General features: G+C 48.8%; 11 protein-coding genes, besides 2 other annotated features; 8 read left to right on the top strand and 3 right to left on the bottom strand.

The window, feature by feature from the left end:
- Window positions 1-1,679: 1,679 nt before the first annotated feature.
- Window positions 1,680-2,117, top strand: FFUJ_10393 (uncharacterized protein; the record flags this gene model as incomplete). The annotated part of the gene is made up of 1 exon (XM_023569171.1): window positions 1,680-2,117. One exon carries the CDS (start codon window positions 1,680-1,682, stop codon window positions 2,115-2,117), a length of 438 nt encoding a protein of 145 aa, XP_023436423.1.
- Window positions 2,118-2,510: 393 nt separating this feature from the next.
- On the top strand, window positions 2,511-4,499 carry FFUJ_10392 (probable phenylacetyl-CoA ligase; the record flags this gene model as incomplete). XM_023569170.1 has 6 exons in its annotated part: window positions 2,511-2,553; window positions 2,601-2,836; window positions 2,890-3,255; window positions 3,303-3,723; window positions 3,774-4,084; window positions 4,170-4,499. The coding sequence occupies 6 exons, from the start codon at window positions 2,511-2,513 to the stop codon at window positions 4,497-4,499; spliced, it is 1,707 nt and encodes a 568-aa protein (XP_023436422.1).
- A 174-nt stretch (window positions 4,500-4,673) lies between these two features.
- On the bottom strand, window positions 4,674-5,507 carry FFUJ_10391 (uncharacterized protein; the record flags this gene model as incomplete). XM_023569169.1 has 2 exons in its annotated part: window positions 4,674-4,876; window positions 4,922-5,507. The coding sequence occupies 2 exons, from the start codon at window positions 5,505-5,507 to the stop codon at window positions 4,674-4,676; spliced, it is 789 nt and encodes a 262-aa protein (XP_023436421.1).
- Window positions 5,508-5,902: 395 nt separating this feature from the next.
- Window positions 5,903-6,646, top strand: FFUJ_10390 (uncharacterized protein; the record flags this gene model as incomplete). Its single annotated transcript, XM_023569168.1, has 1 exon — window positions 5,903-6,646. One exon carries the CDS (start codon window positions 5,903-5,905, stop codon window positions 6,644-6,646), a length of 744 nt encoding a protein of 247 aa, XP_023436420.1.
- A 355-nt stretch (window positions 6,647-7,001) lies between these two features.
- On the top strand, window positions 7,002-8,651 carry FFUJ_10389 (uncharacterized protein; the record flags this gene model as incomplete). Its single annotated transcript, XM_023569167.1, has 1 exon — window positions 7,002-8,651. The coding sequence occupies one exon, from the start codon at window positions 7,002-7,004 to the stop codon at window positions 8,649-8,651; it is 1,650 nt and encodes a 549-aa protein (XP_023436419.1).
- A 1,128-nt stretch (window positions 8,652-9,779) lies between these two features.
- FFUJ_10388 (uncharacterized protein) lies at window positions 9,780-12,374 on the top strand (the record flags this gene model as incomplete). The annotated part of the gene is made up of 1 exon (XM_023569166.1): window positions 9,780-12,374. The coding sequence occupies one exon, from the start codon at window positions 9,780-9,782 to the stop codon at window positions 12,372-12,374; it is 2,595 nt and encodes an 864-aa protein (XP_023436418.1).
- Window positions 12,375-13,034: 660 nt separating this feature from the next.
- On the top strand, window positions 13,035-13,546 carry FFUJ_10387 (uncharacterized protein; the record flags this gene model as incomplete). XM_023569165.1 has 2 exons in its annotated part: window positions 13,035-13,167; window positions 13,383-13,546. 2 exons carry the CDS (start codon window positions 13,035-13,037, stop codon window positions 13,544-13,546), a joined length of 297 nt encoding a protein of 98 aa, XP_023436417.1.
- Window positions 13,542-13,641, top strand: a tRNA (transfer RNA-Pseudo(AAG)).
- A 671-nt stretch (window positions 13,642-14,312) lies between these two features.
- Window positions 14,313-14,406, bottom strand: a tRNA (tRNA-Arg).
- A 221-nt stretch (window positions 14,407-14,627) lies between these two features.
- On the bottom strand, window positions 14,628-15,699 carry FFUJ_10386 (uncharacterized protein; the record flags this gene model as incomplete). XM_023569164.1 has 3 exons in its annotated part: window positions 14,628-15,213; window positions 15,265-15,405; window positions 15,458-15,699. 3 exons carry the CDS (start codon window positions 15,697-15,699, stop codon window positions 14,628-14,630), a joined length of 969 nt encoding a protein of 322 aa, XP_023436416.1.
- A 1,090-nt stretch (window positions 15,700-16,789) lies between these two features.
- Window positions 16,790-18,437, top strand: FFUJ_10385 (uncharacterized protein; the record flags this gene model as incomplete). XM_023569162.1 has 3 exons in its annotated part: window positions 16,790-17,349; window positions 17,409-18,113; window positions 18,161-18,437. The coding sequence occupies 3 exons, from the start codon at window positions 16,790-16,792 to the stop codon at window positions 18,435-18,437; spliced, it is 1,542 nt and encodes a 513-aa protein (XP_023436415.1).
- A 425-nt stretch (window positions 18,438-18,862) lies between these two features.
- FFUJ_10384 (related to lactate 2-monooxygenase) lies at window positions 18,863-20,197 on the top strand (the record flags this gene model as incomplete). Its single annotated transcript, XM_023569161.1, has 1 exon — window positions 18,863-20,197. The coding sequence occupies one exon, from the start codon at window positions 18,863-18,865 to the stop codon at window positions 20,195-20,197; it is 1,335 nt and encodes a 444-aa protein (XP_023436414.1).
- A 163-nt stretch (window positions 20,198-20,360) lies between these two features.
- On the bottom strand, window positions 20,361-21,053 carry FFUJ_10383 (uncharacterized protein; the record flags this gene model as incomplete). Its single annotated transcript, XM_023569160.1, has 1 exon — window positions 20,361-21,053. One exon carries the CDS (start codon window positions 21,051-21,053, stop codon window positions 20,361-20,363), a length of 693 nt encoding a protein of 230 aa, XP_023436413.1.
- Window positions 21,054-22,109: the final 1,056 nt, after the last annotated feature.

The raw sequence follows: 22,109 nt of genomic DNA, 5'->3' as shown, positions 1-22,109 counted from the left end.
CTGGCAGACTCGAGAAGAGCGGGGATGAGTGCGGAAAATGCGGCCGCATCAGTGGGGCTTAATCATCCCGTGAGTCCGGAGACATCCGTCCATAGCTGCTATCAGCGTAAGGAGTAAAGCTCTATCAATATGCAAGTTCCTTGTTTAAAAAGAAACAGTTGATCTGAGCTCTTCTATAAATGCAACAATATGCTGATTCATGAGCAGCGTCCGCTGGGAGGCTTGAAGCCGACTTACCGTTGATATCTCATGGCCGGATTTACCGAGAGGCCGAGGTCTGTCTCAGTGAGTGGCGGACTGTTGATGGCTTCAAATCAATCAATCTCATCGCCAGATTGAGATTAAAGAAGCCACAGCTCTATCGCTCTATAAATAAATACGGCAAAGGATTTTTACGTTACCTTATTGCATTCTTGCTTTACTAAGTGGCGCCTAGGAAGCCATAAAGTCAGCTTCGTTGTCTGGAATGTTGGCGATGGCAAATAAAGTCGCTACCCTACAGCAAACAAATATGTCTGAAAATACACTTTTTCCTGCTTTCTATGCTCCTTTCTCCAACAGATAATCTCTCTACTTCTGTAATGTAATCCTTTACATTTTAGGTCAAAATATAACACATAGTACAAAGCTCATAAGCCTCAGGATATCAAGACGCAGTGGTGGTCACGTACCGCCGCTTATTGGCGCGATTGAGTGGCAATGTTACGCGGCGGAGATTTACGCTCTTAAGCTAGAAGTTAGAGTTATCCTACATACCAACATCACAGGCGAAAGCTCAATCATTCCCATTGAGCAGAATTTTTACTAATTATTGTCTTGCTTCTGGGTAAAATTTTGACTAGAAGAAGGACATGCCTCAATCTTGTTTTGTTGATCATCAATTGAGAAGATAATCATTAGACGACGATCTTCCAACATTCTGTGTCCCCAGCAGCGATCGCAATTACATCATCACCAAGCTCCGGCGCCGAAACAACCCACGTGGGTCGGGTCGAGCTTTGGCCTTGCAGCGCTAAGATTGCCTCAACAATAAACACGAGCGTGACCTTCACCGACTCTGCTTTACGAGGTCCCCTAAGACGAATATCGCATTGAGTTGAAATGCAGGGGCAAGGGACAAACAATAGTTCCTGTTGATCCGCTCGTATTGCCAGAAGCTCGTAACTGCATCAGGCACCAAATGCGCAGGGTTCAAGAATCTAAGAATAAATCACGCCCTGATTCGCTAGCAAAGGAGCAGGCTAAACTTGTAGAGGCTAAAGCCTCGCCTTAGCTATCGGGGTTCCCCAGGTCTCGAATGGGCTGGGCGGAAAAAAAGACGGGAAACCGGCAGATAGCGTCACTGGGAGAAATGCCTGGACTTTCTGTCATACCATTGAAATGGAGTTCTAGAATGTGAGGCTGGGCCTAAGCCTGGATCAAACGTTACCGTCAACTGATCAGCTGTAGTATCGGCTAGAGCGACATCAGAGCTCAACACTATGGAGCCGATGACCCGAGAGATATGAAGTCATGAATCTATTAATACCTTTTTGCAAGATCTATAAAGACTCACTGATCAACCTGTGATAATCAACATTCTCATCATCAATCATCTCATCTCATCTTCTCTACAACAACTCTTCACTCACAACCACCAACTCTTCTCACCTACAACCCCTCTACTTCCAACTATCAAAATGAAGTTCACTGCCGCTCTCATCGCTCTCGTCTCCGCCACCGGCGCAGTCGCAGCCCCTGCCCCCGCGGACTCCGTCTCCATGATGGCCGCCTCTCCCCAGTGGACCATCCAGTCTCTCTCCCGCTCATGCGACAAGGCTGATACTACCTGCACCTGGAACTTCAAGATCAACACCGGCAGCGGCGCTGCTACCGCCTGCAAGTACGTCGTCAAGGGCAAGCCCGCCTCCAAGGCCAACGGCGGCCCTGCCAAGTGCGGCACCTTCACCATCACTTCTGGCTGGAGTGGTCAGTTCGGTGCCGACAAGGGCTTCACCACTCTCTCGGTCGTCAGCAGCAAGAAGCAGATCATCTACCCCAGCTACACTGATAAGCAGCTCGCTGGTGGCAAGGTTGTCAAGCCTGACCAGAGCTACTCCCCCGCTGCTCTCCCTTAAGCGATTATGAGATTTACGATTTAGACGGAGGATATGAGTTGGAGGATGAGCGATAGTAATGTTAATAATTGGAGGGTGGGATAGAAGCATATATATCAGTATAGACTAAATAATCTGTTACACGCCATTTTATGACCCATCCATCTCGGTGATCTCAATTGATCTTAGTTTAGAACTGCATATATCGAGCTGCGGCTGACGCTGAGAAGTACACAAATCCCCGAAAAGCTTTCGGCAATTCCCGCCGATCGCCAAGCAATCGCATCAGATGCGGGGTCACATCAAAAAGGGCGCAAGGCGGGAGAAACGTGGCCATCAAGATCTTATCAGATCAATCTAACTCACACCATCTCCAGTTCGCACTAAGTGAAGCGCTCGTTTTTCTCAGCTATAATGGTCTTCTATCCACCATCATGGGTGCCAGACCTACCTATTGGTACTTAAAGATATCTCTAGCTCTAACGCATTCGCTAATTCACCCAGATCCTCCAGACTCCGTCAGCGTCGCCGAGTTCATGAGCTCGGAAGAGTATGGTCGGTATCCCATTGCGACAGCCCGACATCCATACACCTGTGGATTGACTGGAAAAACGCGTACAGTTGAAGAGGTTATCCTTAGAGAGGATTTCCTTGCGCGGGGCATCGGCAAAGCCCTTCAACTGGACTCGCAAGCCGGGTCGGAATGGGACCGCGTCTGCGTCATATTCTCTCTCAACACCGTGAGCAGACTATTTCACAAATGGCTCTATTGTTTGGGCTGACGTGGAGATAGATTGACTACATCCCCCTCACGCACTCCATCCATCGTTTGAATGGCATCGCCAGTCTGAGCAGCGCAGCTTTGTCAACATCGGAGTTGGAGCACCAGCTCCGCGCCTCACGCGCAAAAGCTATCTTTACTTGTGCGCCCCTTCTGGACACCGCGCTCAGAGCGACAGACGTGGTTGGTATCTCTCGAAAAAATGTATTCCTCCTTCCAGTGCCCAACGCCACGAGCAGGCATGGTTTCAAGACGATTGACGACCTGATCAAAGAGGGAGAGAGATTGCCTGAGTTGCCTCCGCTACAATGGAAGAAAGGACAAGGCGCTCGACAAACGGCCTATCTGCTGTATTCAAGCGGTACTTCTGGGTTGCCTGTAAGACTCACACTCTTTCGAGGTATCTTTCGCTAATCATCATTGAGAAACCCGTCATGTTATCACACTATAACATCATATCAGGCATCATACAAACATGCACATTCGACTCGGTCTCCCGAAAGACCGATGGAGTCGAAACGCAAGTGATGCTCGGAGTGTTGCCATTCAGTCATGTTTTCGGGCTGATGCTCATCGCTCATTTAGGTACTTACCGCGGCGACGAGATCATCGTTATGCCTCGCTTTGAGTTCGAGCCCTTCCTGTCGGCGGTCAGTCGCTTTCAGATACATCAGCTTCCAATTGTTCCCCCAATCGTGATTCAGATGCTGGACAGGAGGGAACTCTGTCGCAAGCACGACTTGAGCAGTGTCAGGTTTGTGTATACCGGCGCTGCACCGCTCGGAAAAGAAACAGTGGATGATCTGTTGAGCCTTTATCCAAATTGGCGTCTTGGACAAGGCTACGGTAAGATAACCGATTGACTAAAGTTAGAGTAGCTGCTAACACCTGGCCAGGAATGACAGAGACGGCGACTGTGTTTATACAAAGCAGCGAACATGATACAGAAGTCGGCACAACTGGATCATTACTTCCAGCAGCCAAGGCTAAGATCGTCGATCCAGATGGTAAAGAGATTACGGAATACGAAAAGCCAGGGGAGCTACTGATTCAGAGTCCAACGGTGTCTCTTGGATACTTCAATAACCCCAAGGCTACCGCCGAGACTTTCTTTGTGGAAGCTAACGGCCGCTGGATTCGAACGGGGGATGAAGTGCTGGTTCGCATGTCCGAGAGCGGCAATGAACATTTCGTTGTTGTTGATCGAGTAAAAGAGCTCATCAAAGTCAAGGCAAGTAGCTCCCTCTCAATATAGAGGCCATGGCTTGGTCCATCACTAACTGAACACACAGGGCCACCAAGTTGCGCCAGCTGAGCTCGAATCACATCTCCTCACCCATCCCGCCGTGAGCGACTGCGCAGTCATCCAGATTCCCGATGCAAGAGCCGGCGAGGCTCCGAAAGCATTTGTAGTCAAAGCAAAACATACAAGTCAGTCTGAGGAGGAACTTGTGAGGGATATACAACGATATGTTGAGGAGCATAAAGCTAGATATAAGTGGCTGAAGGGTGGAGTGGAGTTCATTGAAGCGATACCGAAGAGTCCAACTGGGAAGATTCTGAGACGCAAGCTGAGGGATAGGGAGAGGGAAGCTAGAAAGTCTGAAGGAGCAAAGTTGTGAGGTTGCTGGCATGTTCTGAAGGAACCTTTAGGCACGGATAGATGATTACGACTTAGAATCGCTAACAAACAGAAATTCATTACTTCGTATCATCAAAACATCAAGACAGATACATAACCTGAACAGTCCATCCCAGTGACAAGAAGCCGCAAGCCAGTGCGGTGGTCACTCAGTCTACAGCTCCTCGGTTCCCTCAGTGTCCTCATCTCCCCCAGTCACAGCCTCCTTCTCAGCACCTTGCTTAGAAGACCTCTGAGCATGCACCTCCACAGTGATGTGATCTCCGATCTGCACCTTACCACCATATCCAAAAGTATACCTGGCACCTTCAGCCGCCTGCTTCTTCTTATCCCAGTTGCCAAAGTCAACAAGGTCATCTACTCTCATTAGCCCAAACTCATTCACACACTAAATTAAATTACCTTCGCATGTATCCTTGCCAGGCTCAATTTTACTCCCCGCAAACAAAGGCGCCAACCACGTAACAACACCGGGCGCAAAGAACGCACTCCCGTCAATCTCAGCGATGAACTTGCGCTCCATCTGTTTGCCCTCCTTGACAAGCTCCTCATGATACTTGCGCACCGCCCATGGAAGCTTCTTATAATCCATGCGCATGACCCTGAATCCATCGGGGTGCATGAATCGATCGAAATCACCAGGGTATGGAAGATCGCGACCGTCGTCTGTCTTCCAATGATTGTCGAGGAAGTCCATCGCCCAGGCAATTTCTTTCGGTGCGCGCGAAGGATCTTGGACGGTATAGATCTCAGCTTCGAATTGAGAGCTAACGCGACAATCAATTTTCCAGAGAGATTTCTCGTGCGCGGCATCTGCGATGCGGATCTGATCCATTAATGCGTGGGCTTTGGCTGTGTTGCCGTTGACTTGGGCCTCAGCTGCTTGGCGCATGATGTCGAGTCTGGCGGTGTCGCCGATCTGAATATCGATGAGCTGCGCCGTCGCCTGCGAGGCGAGGACGGAGAGGATCGCGTTGGTTGGCTTCATTGTTGTTGGTGGTGGTGAGATCGTGATGTGAAGCGGTGACAGGCTGACAAGGCTGGGTGTGAATATTTATTGCAACGACGCTCGGTGATTTCCTGATGGAGAAATTACCGGTTCAACCGCTGAGCCAATGACTTGTAGTGGGATCAGCTCTGGGTGCCCCGGAGCGGGTTATTGATTTTACTGTTTGATAAGGCTGACATGGCGCTTAGGTTGACTTGAGGTGGCACGGCTCACGATAAGTGTAAGATCAATGCACAGAGTCATGGTGGCACTAATATTAGGCAGTAGTGCCCATGCACGGCCTGAGTCATTAAACAATCTGGTACTTTAATCACCGAAGGGAGAAAATGAACAGTTCACCCTTCATCCCACAAACTACTATCTCAAAGCTCAACATGAATGATCAATCACCATACGCCATTCTTCCAGAATTTATCAACATTCCCGTGATCACGTCTACAAAACAAGACTCAACACTCAACTACTATGGTCCCGTTGATGGCTCACTTGCCATTGAGGCATCAAAATTCCTCGCTCGCCATACCGACGCAGTAGAGCAGGACGTAGAACCCAAAACCAGGGCGTTCCTAGAGACCACGCAAAACGATTGTTCGGGCAACACCGAAGAGAAAAAAGCATGCTGGCTGACCATCCGCATCACAAAGCCTTGCAACGCATTCGAAATCCCCAGATGGCATCAAGATGGCCCTATGTTTGAGTACGACAGTGGGCGCGAGGACGTCGTGAGGAGCAAGTATGCGATTACGTTACTCGGGCCGTCTACCCTCATGCTTCGGCCGGACGAACATGTCTTCAAGACGCAGCATAAAGCGGAAGCGCGGTATTACTGGTGGCAGAATAAACCTGATGGCCCTGAGCCCTCTGAAGACGAGATGTATGACGCAGACGATCTATTGCGAGAGTCGCTTGGCACTGCATTCCAAAATACCCCTCGAGTTCAGGTCGGACACGGTCAAATCGTTCGGTTCAGCTGGGGGCGGGATGATAGCCCGGTTCATTCAGAGCCAGATCTTGTTTCTGATAGGGTATTCATGACTGTGCTGTATGGAAGTGAATCGGAATTGCGAACCATGAGTAAGTGGAGAGAGGCTCCATACGGCGAATATTCTGTCGAGTAGCTGTCTCTATTCACGCGTTTCTCATACTTTGGGTTTTCAGTGCGGGACGCTCGAGGGAATACGAGAAGGAAGTAGATGGGTTTATTATTTCCTAAGCCCCGGTCGTCATGAACCATTCTTCTCCTTGTTTTAAATTGCGCTTGGAATTCAGATGCAACGTCTCAAGAGGCTATATGTGCTTAGAAGAACGAGGAATCCTTCTGTATGGGGGCGTAAGCATGACCAGAATGCCAAGATTGTTTATAAGGCGGGGCTGCTGCCTAAGATTATTATCATATCATCTCACAAACTAATTGATTTGATACTGAGAAACGCCTTTCTTTACTAAAACTACTCAAACGTCAAGGCCAGCAATATGAGTTTCCATTCATTGCCGCTTGAACTGACCGAACATCTGTCGCTGTTCTGCGAGCCCCAAGACCTCTCACGCCTGTCCCGCGTCAATCACGCGTTCCACGCTATTTTCAACCCGGTCCTCTACCAGCGCAACGCCGCTGCAACTGGTCTACCTCCTTGCTATCCATGGACTCACGAACACGATCCGCAGCATTGTTGGACATGCCCCGTCGACAAGGCCTTCAGGTCATGCCTTCATTGGGCCGTCAATCATGATTCACTCTCTACGATCAAGCTGGCCGTTGCTTATGGCTCCGATGTCAATAAGATCAACGACGTTGCCGATTACATCCCTTATGAGGAAGACCCTGATTCTATTCCCATTTGTGGGCGTATCAAACGGGCGCAGCTTGGAACGCCACTGCATCTTGCTATCTTTCAGAAGCGCTTCGAGATTGTGCGATGGCTTCTTGATAATGGCGCCAGTACGGATGTGTGGCCAGACACGCTCTGCAATTGTCGAAAGTATGGAAGAGTGGTGAATAAGTATGAATGGCTGCCACTACACTATGCCGTACGCCACAGCACCCATGAGATCCTTCAATTGTTATTGGAGCGAGACGTTATTCACTCGGTGATATGTGATGATGGCAACATCTCTGGGCTTCATTGTGCTGTCGCAGAATGCTCCCTTCCTGCGATTGATGCCTTTATTCAGCATAAGAGTTTCAGTCCTACTGACCGAGACGCTACGGGCCAGACACCACTTCATTGGGTTAAACATTGCAAAGACCAGGAGTTGGCCTGTGAGATAGTTGAGAAGTTAGCCCGATGGGGTGTCCCACTGGATGCAGAAGCTGAATCTCAGTGGGGAGATTGGCATGGAGGCACAGCGCTGAACATGCTCATCGGGAGGAGGAAGTTTGAGCCTGCGATTAAACTACTGCAGCTTGGAGCCGATCCTACGATACAGCAGGACGAGAATGGTTGCCTTCATCTGCTGAGTAACTGCATTGATGGCCGTGACAGGGAAGACATGTCCAGGTGTTCGCCGGAACGCGCGGAGAGGAAGAGAGAGGCCGGGTTGGAGTTACTGAGCCTCCTAATCCAAAAGGGAATTGACCCAGGCAAACCCCGTAAACTGGACAGACCCCATGATCTCGATGATCCCGAACTCGATGACCCAAGACCATTATTATCAGCACTCCTCATGTCCGACGCGCGATGCCTACAAATTCTTCTCGACGCTGGAGGAATGGCCCGCGAAGCAATCTACGAGAACAATCATGATAATCTCCTCCGAGACTTTTTCGAATTGATGCTTGATGCCGTGCAAGAGGGCACATCTTTTCTAGAAGCGAGAGGCGAGACTGAGTCGCGCAAAGAGTCTCTGTGTTTGCTCCTCAAGGGAGGGGCGCGAATAGACTCAAGAGACGGTGAATACTCAGCGTTGAGCCAGGCGTGTCAGATTGAACAGGGGATCGGGATAGTTGACCTTCTGGTAGAGAATGCGACTACTAGGAATGCGGAGGCGGAATATGTTATTGCTTTGAGGGATAGATATAGGCCGGATAAACCTGTATGGGGGAAATTGGATCAGTTCTATAAGAAGTTGATCGCTGAGAAGAAACAGTGCGAAGAAATCCAGGGCACCGAGGAATCAGAATGAAAAGACTATAGTTATATCACTATCTGCTGACTCAAGTTGATAGGCTTAGAATAAAGTACGGCCAGAGCTCCAGGTCTAAAGTTGCCCTAAAGGACCAGGAAAATATAAGGTATTAAAATAAACTAAGTCAAGGATATCCTAAGTTTAGAGTAAATTTAGGCCTAAATTATGCTAGCTTACCTAAGTCTTTTTGCCCTTTAGGGTCGAGATCTTAAGTTTTCTATCCCCCCCTAGGTTGCCAATCTTCTGGGAGAGATAACATAAACCATACTGAGATTTAGTGGCTCTATCTTCCCCATCGACCTTGGGCTTTGACTCGCTGCAGTTATGACCACATCATATCTCATATGAGTCTTGGCTCTACCGACAAGTTGGCTTCAAAATTTGGTGGATTTTCTTATGAGTCTTCTAAACTGATATTGATTTCAATCACTGGCAGAACATCTTGCTTATGCTTATATTTTGGCGAATCCTTCACGAAACATCGTGTCATTGCTGGGCACAAGCATATGAACACCCAAACCGCAACGCAGGGGTTTCTGATCAAATCGATAAATAAGCTGAAGCAGAGCCCTCAGCTTTAACTATCTTTACGAGGAAGAAAGATGTTCGGGTTAAAACTCCCGACAAAATAACAAGCATAGTTATTTGCTGCAGTCACTAAAGCCTTAGCCGCAAAACCCCTGAAATTATCCTCTCCCACTATTCTCATTCAGCCCTAGCAGCTTAATTGGTGCCAGGGGTTCTGGAAGTTTATCGATTTTTGGGCTCGATAGCGCTGAAAGCTATTGAGTCCCGAACGTTCCAAGGGTCCACCAATAACGCCCAAAAACACCAAAATCCACTCAGAAATGTCACGATGAGAGAAAGCGATATGGCTTATTCCGCTTTGTCTCTTTACCACCGAAGATTTAGTGAGAGGACTGCAGTAGTTCTCTGCTAGTTACCGGCTGAATCAAACGCCTCATGAGGCTATTGAGGATTATCTGAGCGGTCTTTGCCGTAGCTAATGAGCATCGTCTCATCATTTTGGCCATAGTCTTATAATACCACTTTCCCTCTCATACCCGCCACATTCTTGTTGTTTTGTTTGTCTCTCTTTTGTGCTTAACCAGTCACTCACTCACGATGCGTTCCATCCTCGCATTAGCGGCCCTTGCCGCCGTTGACTTCGTTGCGGGAAGCGCCTGCAAGCCCAAGGCCAGCACCACGATCCCCTCGCTCGTTTCATCCTCCACCGACGCCACCAGCTCATCGACCGCTACAAATGTCGTTACCCTCCCTAAAGTCCGCAACCTGGCCACCAATGGAAACATGGCCGAGATTGATCCCAACAACCCTCTCTCTGTTCCTGACTGGGAGGTTGAAGGCGATGCTCGTATTGTTGGAGGCGCTGGACGTGAAGAGCCTGGAAGTACTGAACGAGGCTGCGCTGCTATGAGTGCTTCCAATACTGGCAGTGGAAAGCGTGCTTTGGGAATCTCTGTTAGTATCTCGCAGAGCATGTCGAACCTCGACCTCTCGACGCCTTACACCATTCGCTTTTACTACCTTGTCGTTACATCACCTGCGGCCATCAACCTCTGCCAATTGACTGGCTTTCTCGGTGGTTCCGTCTTCTACCAGAACTGGGTCTTCAGCACTGGTACAGCGGTTTCTTGGAACGAGGTTCTCCAAGCCGTGACGCCTGCGCAGGTCAATGCTCCTCTCCGCATTGCCATGAACTGTCTGATGGGTGGTGGAGCGACTGTGCTTGTCGACTCTGTCTTTATCTCCAACGCTGTCACGCCACAGAACATCAACAACTTTGCTGTCAACTTTGGTAACACTGGTACTGGTGCCAATCCTCCTCTTGATCCTCCTGTGGTTGGTCCTCAGACAACAACCAGCTCTTCCAAGCAGGAGATTACATCGACCACTCAGCGATTGGAGACTACATCTGTCCCCCAAGATCAAGAAACCACCTCTGCTGCCCAAGAGCAAGGGACTACATCGGCCCCCCAGACGCTAGAAACTACTTCTGCTACTCAAAAGCAGGAGACCACATCAGCTCCTCAACAGCTAGAGACTACTTCTCTTTCCCAGAATCAAGAGACTACTTCTGCTATCCAAGAGCAAGGAACCACATCTGCCTCTCAGAAGCCGGAAACTACATCTGCTACTCAAAAACAGGAGACTACATCTAGACCTCAGAATCAAGAGACTGCATCGGTCTCCCAAGAGCCGGAGACTACGTCTGCCGCCCCAGTGCAAAATACTAAGACGGGAAGCACTAGTCAACAGAACCAGGTAACTTCAACCCAGCCTGCTTCTGAACAGACCTCAACCGGCCCCTCCGATATCGAGACTACCAGCAAGCCTGTGTCTCAAGCCCAGTCATCAACTGTACCTGTTGTAGGCACAACCAGCACAGCACCCGAGCAGCCATTCTGTTCCAAGGCCCTCAACGGCGGCTGTTGGTGGAAGCGTCCTGACAACGGCAATGACATGGTCAACTGTGCCAGCCGAGGTTCATGGCCTGGATCTACTGGCCAAGGCCATCTTGTTCCTCTCCCTGACAACTACCCTCTTCCATTGAGTCAGCTTTGGTGCTTGGGCTGGTGCTCTCTCTCACCTGGCTGCAAGTCAGTTGCATTCATCCCTGAGGATAGATCATGCCGCTTTTCGGAGCACCAAGTTCAGGATGCTGACTTCGTTCCTGGTCCTGACCCTAATGTCGACACAGAGGGCGTGTTTTACTGGCATGACCTTTCTTGCTTCAACTGCCCTTGTAACGATGAGCCTTCTCCTACCACTGCAGCATCAACCACTCAGTCTGCTGAACCTACCGATCTTGTCAAGTTACCTGCTGCGTCCACTTGCCCCAAATCCCTCGAAAATGGATGTCAGTGGAATGAGAGGTCTCAGGGTGGCAGTCTTACCACCTGTCAATATAGGGGTCGATGGCCTGGAAGCGATGGCGCAGGCTTTGCTGTTGAGCAACCCCGTGACTATTCTACTCCCTGGAGTCAGATGTGGTGTGTTGCCTGGTGTTCTCTTTACCCCGGGTGCAAGTCGGCTGCCTGGCTGCCAAATGAGCGATCGTGTCGTTTCTCCACTCATTCACTCTCCGATGCTGACTTTGAAATGGCTGCTGATCCCAACTCGGATTCCGTCGAGGATGGCATCTACTATTGGCATAGCCTCGACTGTATGACCTGCCCTTGCCACGACGATCCTACCACCTCTTTACTTCCATCAGAATCCACCACTCTCGTCCGCTCCGTGACGCCTAAGCCAAACACCCCAACAACCGCTACGGCTACTACCAATGCTGTTACAGGAACCCCAACACCTGGTCCAGTAGAGCAGCCCTGTGAATGGGAGAATGGCCAGGGTATCTGCTATAGACCTTTCGAGAAGGAGCAAGGACCTTGCGGCGGAAAGCTCATGATCGTCAACCCATCACAGTACACAAAGCTACCACTCAACTGGAAGCCTGAAATCAGGGAGCCTGTCCAGTGTGCGATTATGTGCCATACCAACCCCGATTGTTACGCATGGGGTTTTGAGTGGAGCAGCAACATGAACTGTGTTCTTTCTCTTGGGCAAACTGAAGTTGATCAACTGCAGGTTGTTTCTTCAGGAGCTCAGTATCGCTGGTACTCCCATACATGCTGGGAGTGCAGAGACTGTGTTACACGTTGGAACTGGTCCTGGGATTCCTTGCCTGCTGGAAACTAAGAAGATTTGATTACGGGTTACGCGTGGAAAAGGGCGCCGGGTGCGGCAAGAAAACTTAAGACCTTTATCCTAAGTGATAAAATTGTTTAGGCAATTTAGCCTAAATTTAGGGGAATCTTTACTGAGTTCATTTCAGCATCCTCTTCTAAAGTTGCATGTTTTCTTGCTCCCTGAGGGGGCATTTCATGACTTGGGCTCGTGGGTTGATGGTGTAGCGGGTATATAATTAAAGGACGCTGATCTGCCTTCTAATATTAATATCTTAATTTATTCAACTAGTGATGAGACGTGATATGTCCACGCGAATTCATGAAGATTCTTCCACTGACTCACTGTAGGTGGTCTATAACAAAGCGGGCTTTAGCCTCCTACAATGGCAAATGACATCAACACCCGAAAGACAATCAGCCCTTCGTCTTCTCCGATGCTTAACATTTGGCTTCAAATAGGAAGCTATCTCTTATCGCGGCCACGGATCCTCTCTGATGCAGCATCAACAACATGGTCCGTAACTCAGTAGCGATACCTCGACAAGTATATAACTAGCGCTAGGATACCCCCGGGAGGAATTGCTATCAGCAATCAGAACATTTTGCATTTAAGCTAGACGACTTTATCCAAGCTTTTGTCCATATTCGTAACACAATATCACCTTCAACCATGGCCCAGAAGGCACCCAAAGAGAAACCGGTTTCTCAGAAGGGCAAAACAGACACCATATCCACTACCAAGACCGATAAGAAAGGCGATACGTCGAAATCATGCTATGAAGTGCCAGAGATTGACTGTCCCTGTGAGTGCGGGTGCTATGAAATAAACATCACATTCAAGGTCCAAAGCACTGAATCATATAAGTAGGTGGTTGTTGGCCACACAGTCGATCTTAGGTAGTCAAGACAGGGAATTCGGGAACACAGCATCTATTCAAGATATAAAGCTTTACCTAGAAGCTTCTACAATAGCACTAAATACTAGAACTCAATGTATATCGTTTACAACTTACTCAAGCAAAGACTGCAATGAACATTGACTCTGCTTGTGTCTCTCAAGTATGGGGACCTGTCATTCTTAACAGTAGGATTGATACAGCAGAGCGCATGTATGCCCGAGAAATTGGCTGCATTGTTATAGCCACTGACTCACTTCGACCCACCGCCATCTGGCTTCAGTGAGATGGCCGAGTCGGTTATGGCGCCAGATTAAGGTGAGCCTTAACGCCAATTTCATGGTGGAGCAATCCTCCTAGGCTCGAATCCCAGTCTCATCAGATCTTCATTTTTGCACTTGCTCACTTCTGCTATATCTCTGATTCACAGCCACGTGAAAGATGTAAATACCTTCTAAGTTCTAACCATATTGTCTTCTCGACATCTTCTTCCCAATACATTAACAAGTATTCTAAAGATTATCAACTCGTACCTTACAAACAAAATGACTACATCAACTACAAACCCAGCCTCTAAAGCTCCGAAGAAGAGCGACAAGCAAAGTGATGTTTCTACCACCAAACCAGAAGCTTCAACAAAGGCTAAGGTACCAGTGCAGGATACCAAGAGGGACAAGAAGGAAACATCAGCCAATCCAATCTCCACGTTTGCTGCTGGGGTTTGTTACTGTAGATGTGGCTGTTCGTCGCCAATGATTGAATATGGTAGATACCCAACGTGTGTGGCATAATGTGAGATTACATCCTAGGAAGCTTTATAGTAGTATATAGGAGAGCGAAGAGCCAAGAATATAAGTATTTAGATCTTGAACCTATCTTTTAGTGTTGTCAGTTAGGATAGTAATAAACCTCTCTAATATATAAGATCTCAATAAGTAAAAACTTCTCAATTAGCCAGCAAGTAAACTCAATAGCAAAGTACACTTAAGAAACAGTATCCCGAATAAAAAATGAGGGTAGTTAAAGTCGGAGTATATAAGAAAAATTAAAGTCGACCACGCCAGGAGTCGAACCTGGAATCTCTAGAGATTTCTCGATTTGCTTGAAAGCCGAAATCTAGCGCCTTAGCCATTAGGCCACGCGGCCGGGTTCTTAGATGACGATGGCCTCACTCCGAGTGTCCATACAGTGTGAGGGTGCGAAAGTTCGACGCCTATTGATAAGATTCCTGTTTTTCCCTCAAAATTCTTTCGAGTATGCATTTGGTTGCAGCAGGGGAGGTTGGGAATTGGGAATAGCGATCTGAGCGGTTTAAAAGCAGATCTATACTAATTTCAGCTACACACAACAAGCAGGGCTGAGATACTCTAAGGCCTTAGTGCATCTTCAAAATCGTTCAGAAACTTCCAGAGAGACTTCTCCTTCCAGCCTTTCTGCTTCCAGTCATTCGCTTGCTTCGGGAACACATCGATAACATCAAACATGGCCGTGTCATGTGCAAACACGAAGAAGACATTTTCTTGTGCATCTGCTGTCTGCGCCTCTTTGATCGTCTTTATCGCTAGGTCCAAGTCAAACCCAAACGCTGGGTCAAAAAATGGTTCGCCAACGGCCCGTCCGCGTTCGACATTCAACTCGTCGAAAGCACTACCAGGGCATTGTGAGAGATGGAGACGGAGAGAATGTGAGAGTGATAGGTGCTCGGAGAGATTTGATGGGTATGGTAGATACTCTGATGGACGTAACTCGCCGCAATGATGGCATAGGTCACCGCCCATGAAGATGAAGGTGTCTGGGCTGGTAGTTGTACGAGCAAGACCAGCCAAATGGCCAATACTATGGCCTGGCGTATCAAGAAGATAGAATGAACCATCGCCGAAGAAGTCAAAGGCACGAAATGGGCCAATCTGGAGGGTCATATGTTCAGAGTCGATCTCTCTCAGCTCTCTGCCCCTACGAGCTTGTCAGTTACTTCGGGGAGAAGGGTCCGAGGGTGATACCTACTGAAAGTCTACTTCACGCACAGGAGAGTCTGGGCCAGCGGGATATCCAGGTAAGAAGGCTTTTTTGAATCCTGGGCCGACGACGAGTTCTGTTGACCCTGGAAAGGTTGTGATATCTCCGATATGATCAAAATGGTGATGGCTGGGCAAGGATCAGTAACTAGCTCACAACGCAGATATTCCGTACTACAAACCTCCAGATCACGCTATCAATCTCGGACGGCTGTACGTTATTCTCAGCAAGAATATCTGCAACATTCTTGGGAACATCCACGTCCCAATTCGGATTTGCTCTTATTATATCCGCGTAATATGGCGCGAAATTCTTCAACGGCTCCTTGGGAACACCCAGATCAAAGAGTGCTTTCTTCCCCGAAGAGGTTTCAACAAGGAACGACCATGTTGTCAATGTTGGCATTGAATCGAGTCCCTTCATCGCAGGTTTCATAATATGAGTGAGCGCATACCCGACAGCCTCAAGCTGGAGTCGATGATGCTGACTTTGGCAGCTTTGCCGCCTGGAACGTCAAATTGTGGTAGCTGAGCCATCCTTGAGAAGTGTGACGATTTGTATTGCTGTTAGGGAGAATACATTTGATTGCGGTAGCCTTTATACCAACGGTCGGACGCGGGGTAGTAAGGTTAGATAGAACGGAAGACTCGGCTTACATGGGCACCAAAGTTACAGCACATTTTGTATGGGATTTCCACCTAAAAATGTGTCGTAGTATAAATTACGATCGTCGGAGGCCTTAAGAAAACAGTGAACCTTAATAGAGGGTATCAAAATAAACTTAGTTCAGAGTCTCCTAAATTTAGGTTAGATTTACCTAAGTATTTTTATCACTTAGGGTCAAGGTTCTGAGTTTTCTTTCCTCCCCTAATCAGGCAAGCGAGACGGGTTTGAGCTATTGTCCGGTTTCAAGAATAAACTCATGATCTGAGAAACAAAGTGGGGATTTGCTATCGATCAACAACTGCCGTGCAATTCTTGCGGATTGGTTTCAGAAACATCATGTATTACGTCTCAATTGGCTGAAACTGACCAAATCCATATGCAACACACAATTCGCACTCATGTGCTAACAAACCCCGGTTAAACTGAGAATGTCAGCGGGCAAATTCTCGCTTGAGGAAGTAAGCTCATCGCCAAGGACTGCTGCCGTAGGTCCAGGATGCTCAGCTCTCTCGGCTGCAGGGTGAAATGAAAGAAATGCCCTGAAACAGTAAGCATATTCTCGCCAAAATCTCACCAACTCCACAACAGCTGCTACCACAAAACGCATTTTGCGGCTAAACGAAAAATCATTGAAGATTTGGTAATGCTGAGTCAGAGAGGCACAGCTCTTTATGCTATCTATGCTTACCTTTAAAGTTAGGGCGTGCTGACATGCAGGCCATGACCTTGATCATGTCATGTCCAGTTCAGCCCTATGTCTTTCAAAGTCGGTATTTAGAGGCGGAAACGCCTTTTATTCCCTCATGCCGACATTTCTCGTATCCAAAGCCACTTGTGACCGATCACAATGACGGATTGCAAACGCCTGCTGCTGTTCACCAATAGTGACTTCGGTCAAGCCAACGTAGTCCTCGCTACAGCTCACGAACTCGGTCTTGCCCGGCAAGATGTCGAAATCCATATAGCCTCGTTCCAGGATCTAAGGAGCGGAGTTGATGATGCCTCAAGATTCATGCAAGCAACCGCAACTCAACAGAAGAAGAATATACCTCGACCGTTCGTGTTCCACGAGATTGAAGGAACGAGCTGGGGACCGGCTACTAAGCGTCCAGAAACGGCAATCTTCGAAACGCTCGAGCTGACTCCGGGGCTCGTTAACTCAGCAAAAGGCGTCGCTATTCTCCCAGCTGTCATGATACCTTGGAGCCCAAAAGAGTTTCTTGATATCTACAAGGAAACGGAACGAGTTTTCAATGAGGTCAACCCTGATCTGACGATCGTTGAACCGCTATTTACCCAAGGCTTGACCTTCTGTCACCACCGAGGTGTCAGATGGATGGTCCTTTCGCCGAATACGATCAAAGAATTTGCAGTCCCAGTGCAACCAAAGTTAGCTGCTCTGTGGAAGTACCCAATGCAAGTGGTCCATCCTCCTATAGATGTAAATACTTGACTAACCGCATTAGTGCTTGCTCGGCCTTGCCTTATCCCATACCGTGGAGCCTCGTCCCATGGAACATCTGTTTTGGCTTCGTGGCTGGCTACACTCTACTCACAGATACCCGACTGAAAAAAACAACCGAGATACTCCGCAAGGAGGTCGACACTTCCATAGCTTTGATGACGATGATGGAGCTGGGTGTATTGACGCCGGCACCACCAAATCTTCCCATCCTTGTGGCTAGTAGTCCTGATATAGACTACCCGTTCAGCATCATACCCCCACAGCTCACATCATGCGGTCCCATCATACGAGCTGCCCCGCCCATCCATGAAGTTGACGCAGACCTAGGAGCATGGCTTGGCCAAGGTCCAACTGTATACGTCAACCTGGGCACGCATCACAAATCGAATTCCACTGAAGCTCATGAAATGTCTAAAGCCTTCAAAAAGGTTCTCGAACACGCTGATGCAATGCATACTGCGGGGAAGCCTCTTAAAATTTTGTGGAAGCTGGGACGCGTACCTGACGAAGAAGGGAACGCCCCAAAAAGAGACTCTTATACTGGCGAATGGGCGTTGGTGACCGATGAACTACAGGCTTACATAAAACGAGACAGAGTCCGTATCACAGACTGGCTCGTCGCTGAGCCAAAGTCTGTCCTCGAATCGCAAAGCATAGTTTGCTCCGTGAGTCACGGGGGAGCTAATTCCTTCTATGAGGCACTATGGTGAGTTCATTTCCGTAACCTGTCGCATCGCCTGACAATATGGTTAGTTCTGGCATACCTCAGGCGCTTCTACCTGCTTGGACAGACTGTTATGATTTCGCGAACCGCGTTGAGCTACTCGGTATTGGGCGCTGGGCTAATAAGGAAGCAAAGCCTCGATGGAAAGAGGACGAGCTTGCGGGGGCGTTGTTGGAGATTCTGTTTGGACCGGAGTCCGCGGGGATGCGAAAGAGGGCAGGGGAGATTGCGAGTCGTCATCCAGAATGGAAAGGTCGGCAAATTGCTGCTCAAGAGATTCTCGATTACTTGAGGAGACTAGAGTAAATAAAGATTAAACGGTTCATACTTGGCGGTGGATTTGAGGAAATTCACAGATTAAGAAGCTATACTGATGACACTATGAGGTCAGAGATCCTTCATTATAAAACACTAAACATTAAACATTGCGTCTGGCATCAAGGCAGCGACTACTTCAATAGCGACCGCGGGGATCGGTTCTCGGCAAGTCTATCAATATCAACAATTTAATGCTGGTGTTACAGAATGCTGCTGGCATGGGGTCCCCGCGAAATGTACCATGACGTTGTAGCGAAGGATTGAAGGATCGGCAACCTCGGCACGTCTTAGGTGAGGAGAAACGACTAGGGAAGATCCGAGGCGCGTCTCACTCACCTCAACTTAATTCCAAACACTCCCCAAATTCATCAATATAACCTGTAAATCGAACATTTTTCACACGAAACCTCAACATGACCGACGAAGTTGAGCCCAAGAGACTGAGTCAACCATTCTCAATCCCAGACCCAACCAGCTTCTCCAACTTCCAGCGCGACATCTACCAATCCTTCCGCCCACCGATCTTCTCAACAAACCCCACAGAATGGGAGTCGCTAGCCAAGGAAAAGATCCCCGCCACCAATTTTGGCTATGTCTACGGTTCAGCAAGTAGTGCTGCTACTGCGAAAGCGAATGGCGAGGCGTTCAGCCGATATCGCCTGAAGCCGCGCTTTCTCGTTGATGTCACCAGGCGCGATGTTGACGTTGAGCTGTTCGGTACCAAGTACAAGAGTCCGCTGATTGTAGCGCCTATTGGTGTGCAGAGTATCTTGCATCCTGATGCGGAAGAAGCCACGGCGAGAGCGTGCCACAAGGTCGGCATGCCGATGATTCTATCGACTGCTGCGACGCGCACAATTGAGGAGGTCGCTGTGGCGAATGCAGATGGCGATCGATGGTATCAGCTGTACTGGCCGAAGCCGCAATTCGAGGACGTCACTGCTAGTCTTCTCGCGCGCGCAAAAGCTTCAGGCTACAAGGTCCTTGTCGTCACGCTGGATACGTTCTCACTCGGCTGGAGACCTACAGACCTCGACACGTCGTATTTGCCGTTCATCTGGGGCCAAGGCTGCCAAATTGGCTTTTCGGATCCTGTGTTCAACAAGCTATTTGACGAGATGCAGAAGAATGACTCGCGAAGTATTGCAGAAAAACTTTCGGAGCTTTGGACGATTATGAGACGGCCTGGGACTGTGTACGGCGCTGCAAGGGTCCTCGCTAATGCAAAGACAATGATCAAATCGAAAGCTTGGATTGACGTGATCAACTCCGGTACATATCGTTCGTGGGCCGATCTGAAAATATTGAAGGATCTCTGGGACGGGCCAATTGTTCTCAAGGGAATTCAGACAGTCGAGGACGCCCATCTTGCCATTGAGCACAGCATCGACGGCATCATCGTCTCCAACCACGGCGGCCGCCAACTCGACGGTGCCATAGCATCACTAGACGCACTGGCGGATATCGCTGCGGACAAGAAGGTCAAAGACTCAAATCTGACCATCATGTTTGACAGCGGTGTCCGAACTGGCTCAGATGTATTGAAGGCATTGGCCCTTGGTGCAAAGGCGGTCTGCATTGGAAGGCCGTATGCTTATGGTCTTGCTGCGGGTGGACAGGAAGGCGTGGAACATGTTTTGAAGTGCTTGTTGGCGGATATGGATAATATGCTTGCAAATGCTGGGAAGAAGAGTGTAAGGGACTTGAGTCGGGATGATCTTCAGATTTTGCCGCTGTCCAAGATTTGAATGCTAGCAAGCGTAGTATCCATATTCTAGCTAGAGATCTCTATTTATTCCAGCCCATTACATGTCCAAAGCCCACCAGAACACACTAAAAAATACACCTTCAAGATGATGGGAAGAAAGAAAAACTGACCTCTGCCCCTTCGCAGAATCCATTGCTCAGAGCTTACTTGGAGCAAGGCTTGCCATCAGTGTTACCGCAATCATTAGTATCAGTGCACTTGGATCCGCAACCATAGCTGATGAAGTCAGAAGGCGTAGTCTGCTCCCAGTTATCCATGCACTGAGTCTCATCTCCGTTACCCCAGTTACATCTCTGTCGACGATATCCCTTCTGTCTCATGACCTCCTGCTGGGTCCAAACAGTATGGCAAGCGCCATCATCCCAAGTACAAGCAGTCAGGTCCTGAGCCTGAACGCACTTGGACTCAGTGTCGGTGGTAGTGAAGTCAAGGCCAAGGCTAAAACCTTCGATCTCAGCACCGACGCTGACACTGACACTTTCAGAACGCTCCTGGCAGACTTCATTGCCGACGAGCTTTGTGGCAGTGCAGACTTGGGTGCCGGTGCAGTAGATGTTGCCGGAAGCTTTCTGCCATGGGGTATACTCCTTGGAGGTCTCGAGGACGAAGTAGTCGTACCAGCATTTGCGGACCTTGGGGAACTTATAGGGATGGGTGGTTCGGTCGGAAGTCACGTAGGTTCCTTCGCCGTCGGTGTAGGGACCTTCGTATGTTCGGGAAGTGTCATCGCAGGCGGGGAAACCATCGCGCTTGGCAAGAACTTGGCCAGAAGCGGTTGGACCAGCATGGACGACGGCCAGTAGAAGGGAAGAGGACAGGAGGCTTTTAAAGAGCATGATGAAGGATCTTGATGAGTAGCTTGAAAGATTGGACTACGGAATGAGTGAGTGAGTGAGTGAGTGAATGTGATTGATGTTGAGAAGGATGGTTGAATCGAGGCGCTCTCCTCTGAGTTTTATAGGCATCATTCGACACTCGATTCTCTCAGCTGTCTATCCCATACAGTGAAGATCATCCCATAAGCCGCCAAGGACTCAGGACCACCGAAGCTGAGGAGGAAATCTCACGATACATGATAAGACGAAACATGATCATGCATCTTCCCGGGTCGCCAAGTCCAGCAATGTCCACATTAGCAGCCAGGAATCAGCTCCGGACAATAAAGACGAAATTAGGAGTAAGCGGTATGATCCAATGGCTGGAGCTGAAACAACAGGTAGTAACAGTTACTAAGCATGATGGTTACACAAGAGGTTGCCGATCAACCTCGCAAAACTTCGATCGTGAATAGCGGGCTCATCTGCGCCCTGAATACCTTCTTTATAGCAAGAATAAGGCGCCATTTCTACATTGGCTGGTAGAGAGTTGAGACTTTTACATACTAGCAACAGCTTACTCTACGGTCTTCTCGAAGCTTTCTCCTGAAGTCTTGGCCCCCATACTTGGCAGCTTACTCTCGGGACGTCGGGCTCCACCAGTTTAATTGCAGATAAGCGGCGACCACAGCTGCCAAGTGATGATCTGCCGATTTATCCAAGTACCGCTCACTATCACACAGAAGTCTTTCGCCTTGTCGGCAGTCAGCGGCCAAGGCGTTAGGCAGCGGCTGTGACCCCAATCACGGATCGTCGCTTCAAACCTCCTTTTTGGATCCGCGACGAAACACAGCAGACGAGATGAAGGACCAAAAAGAGAAAACTTACGTTAAAATGGCCCTGGTGAAGGACTGTGATCTCGATAATTCCCGTTGCGGACTGCCACGCTGCGTGCATGGACTAAGAATTGTGCATTATTTGCAGGAGTGTAGCAACTTTATCGGCAATGAAGAGTGCACCGGGTCCGGTCTTCTCGGCGAGGGGATCTCTGTAGCAATCTCACAACAGTGAGGGCGA

This window comes from Fusarium fujikuroi, chromosome FFUJ_chr10 (genome assembly GCF_900079805.1).
Source record: "Fusarium fujikuroi IMI 58289 draft genome, chromosome FFUJ_chr10".
NCBI lineage: Eukaryota > Fungi > Ascomycota > Sordariomycetes > Hypocreales > Nectriaceae > Fusarium > Fusarium fujikuroi.
Note: the sequence above shows the minus strand (reverse complement) of the source record. Positions and strands in the feature narration are given on the sequence as shown.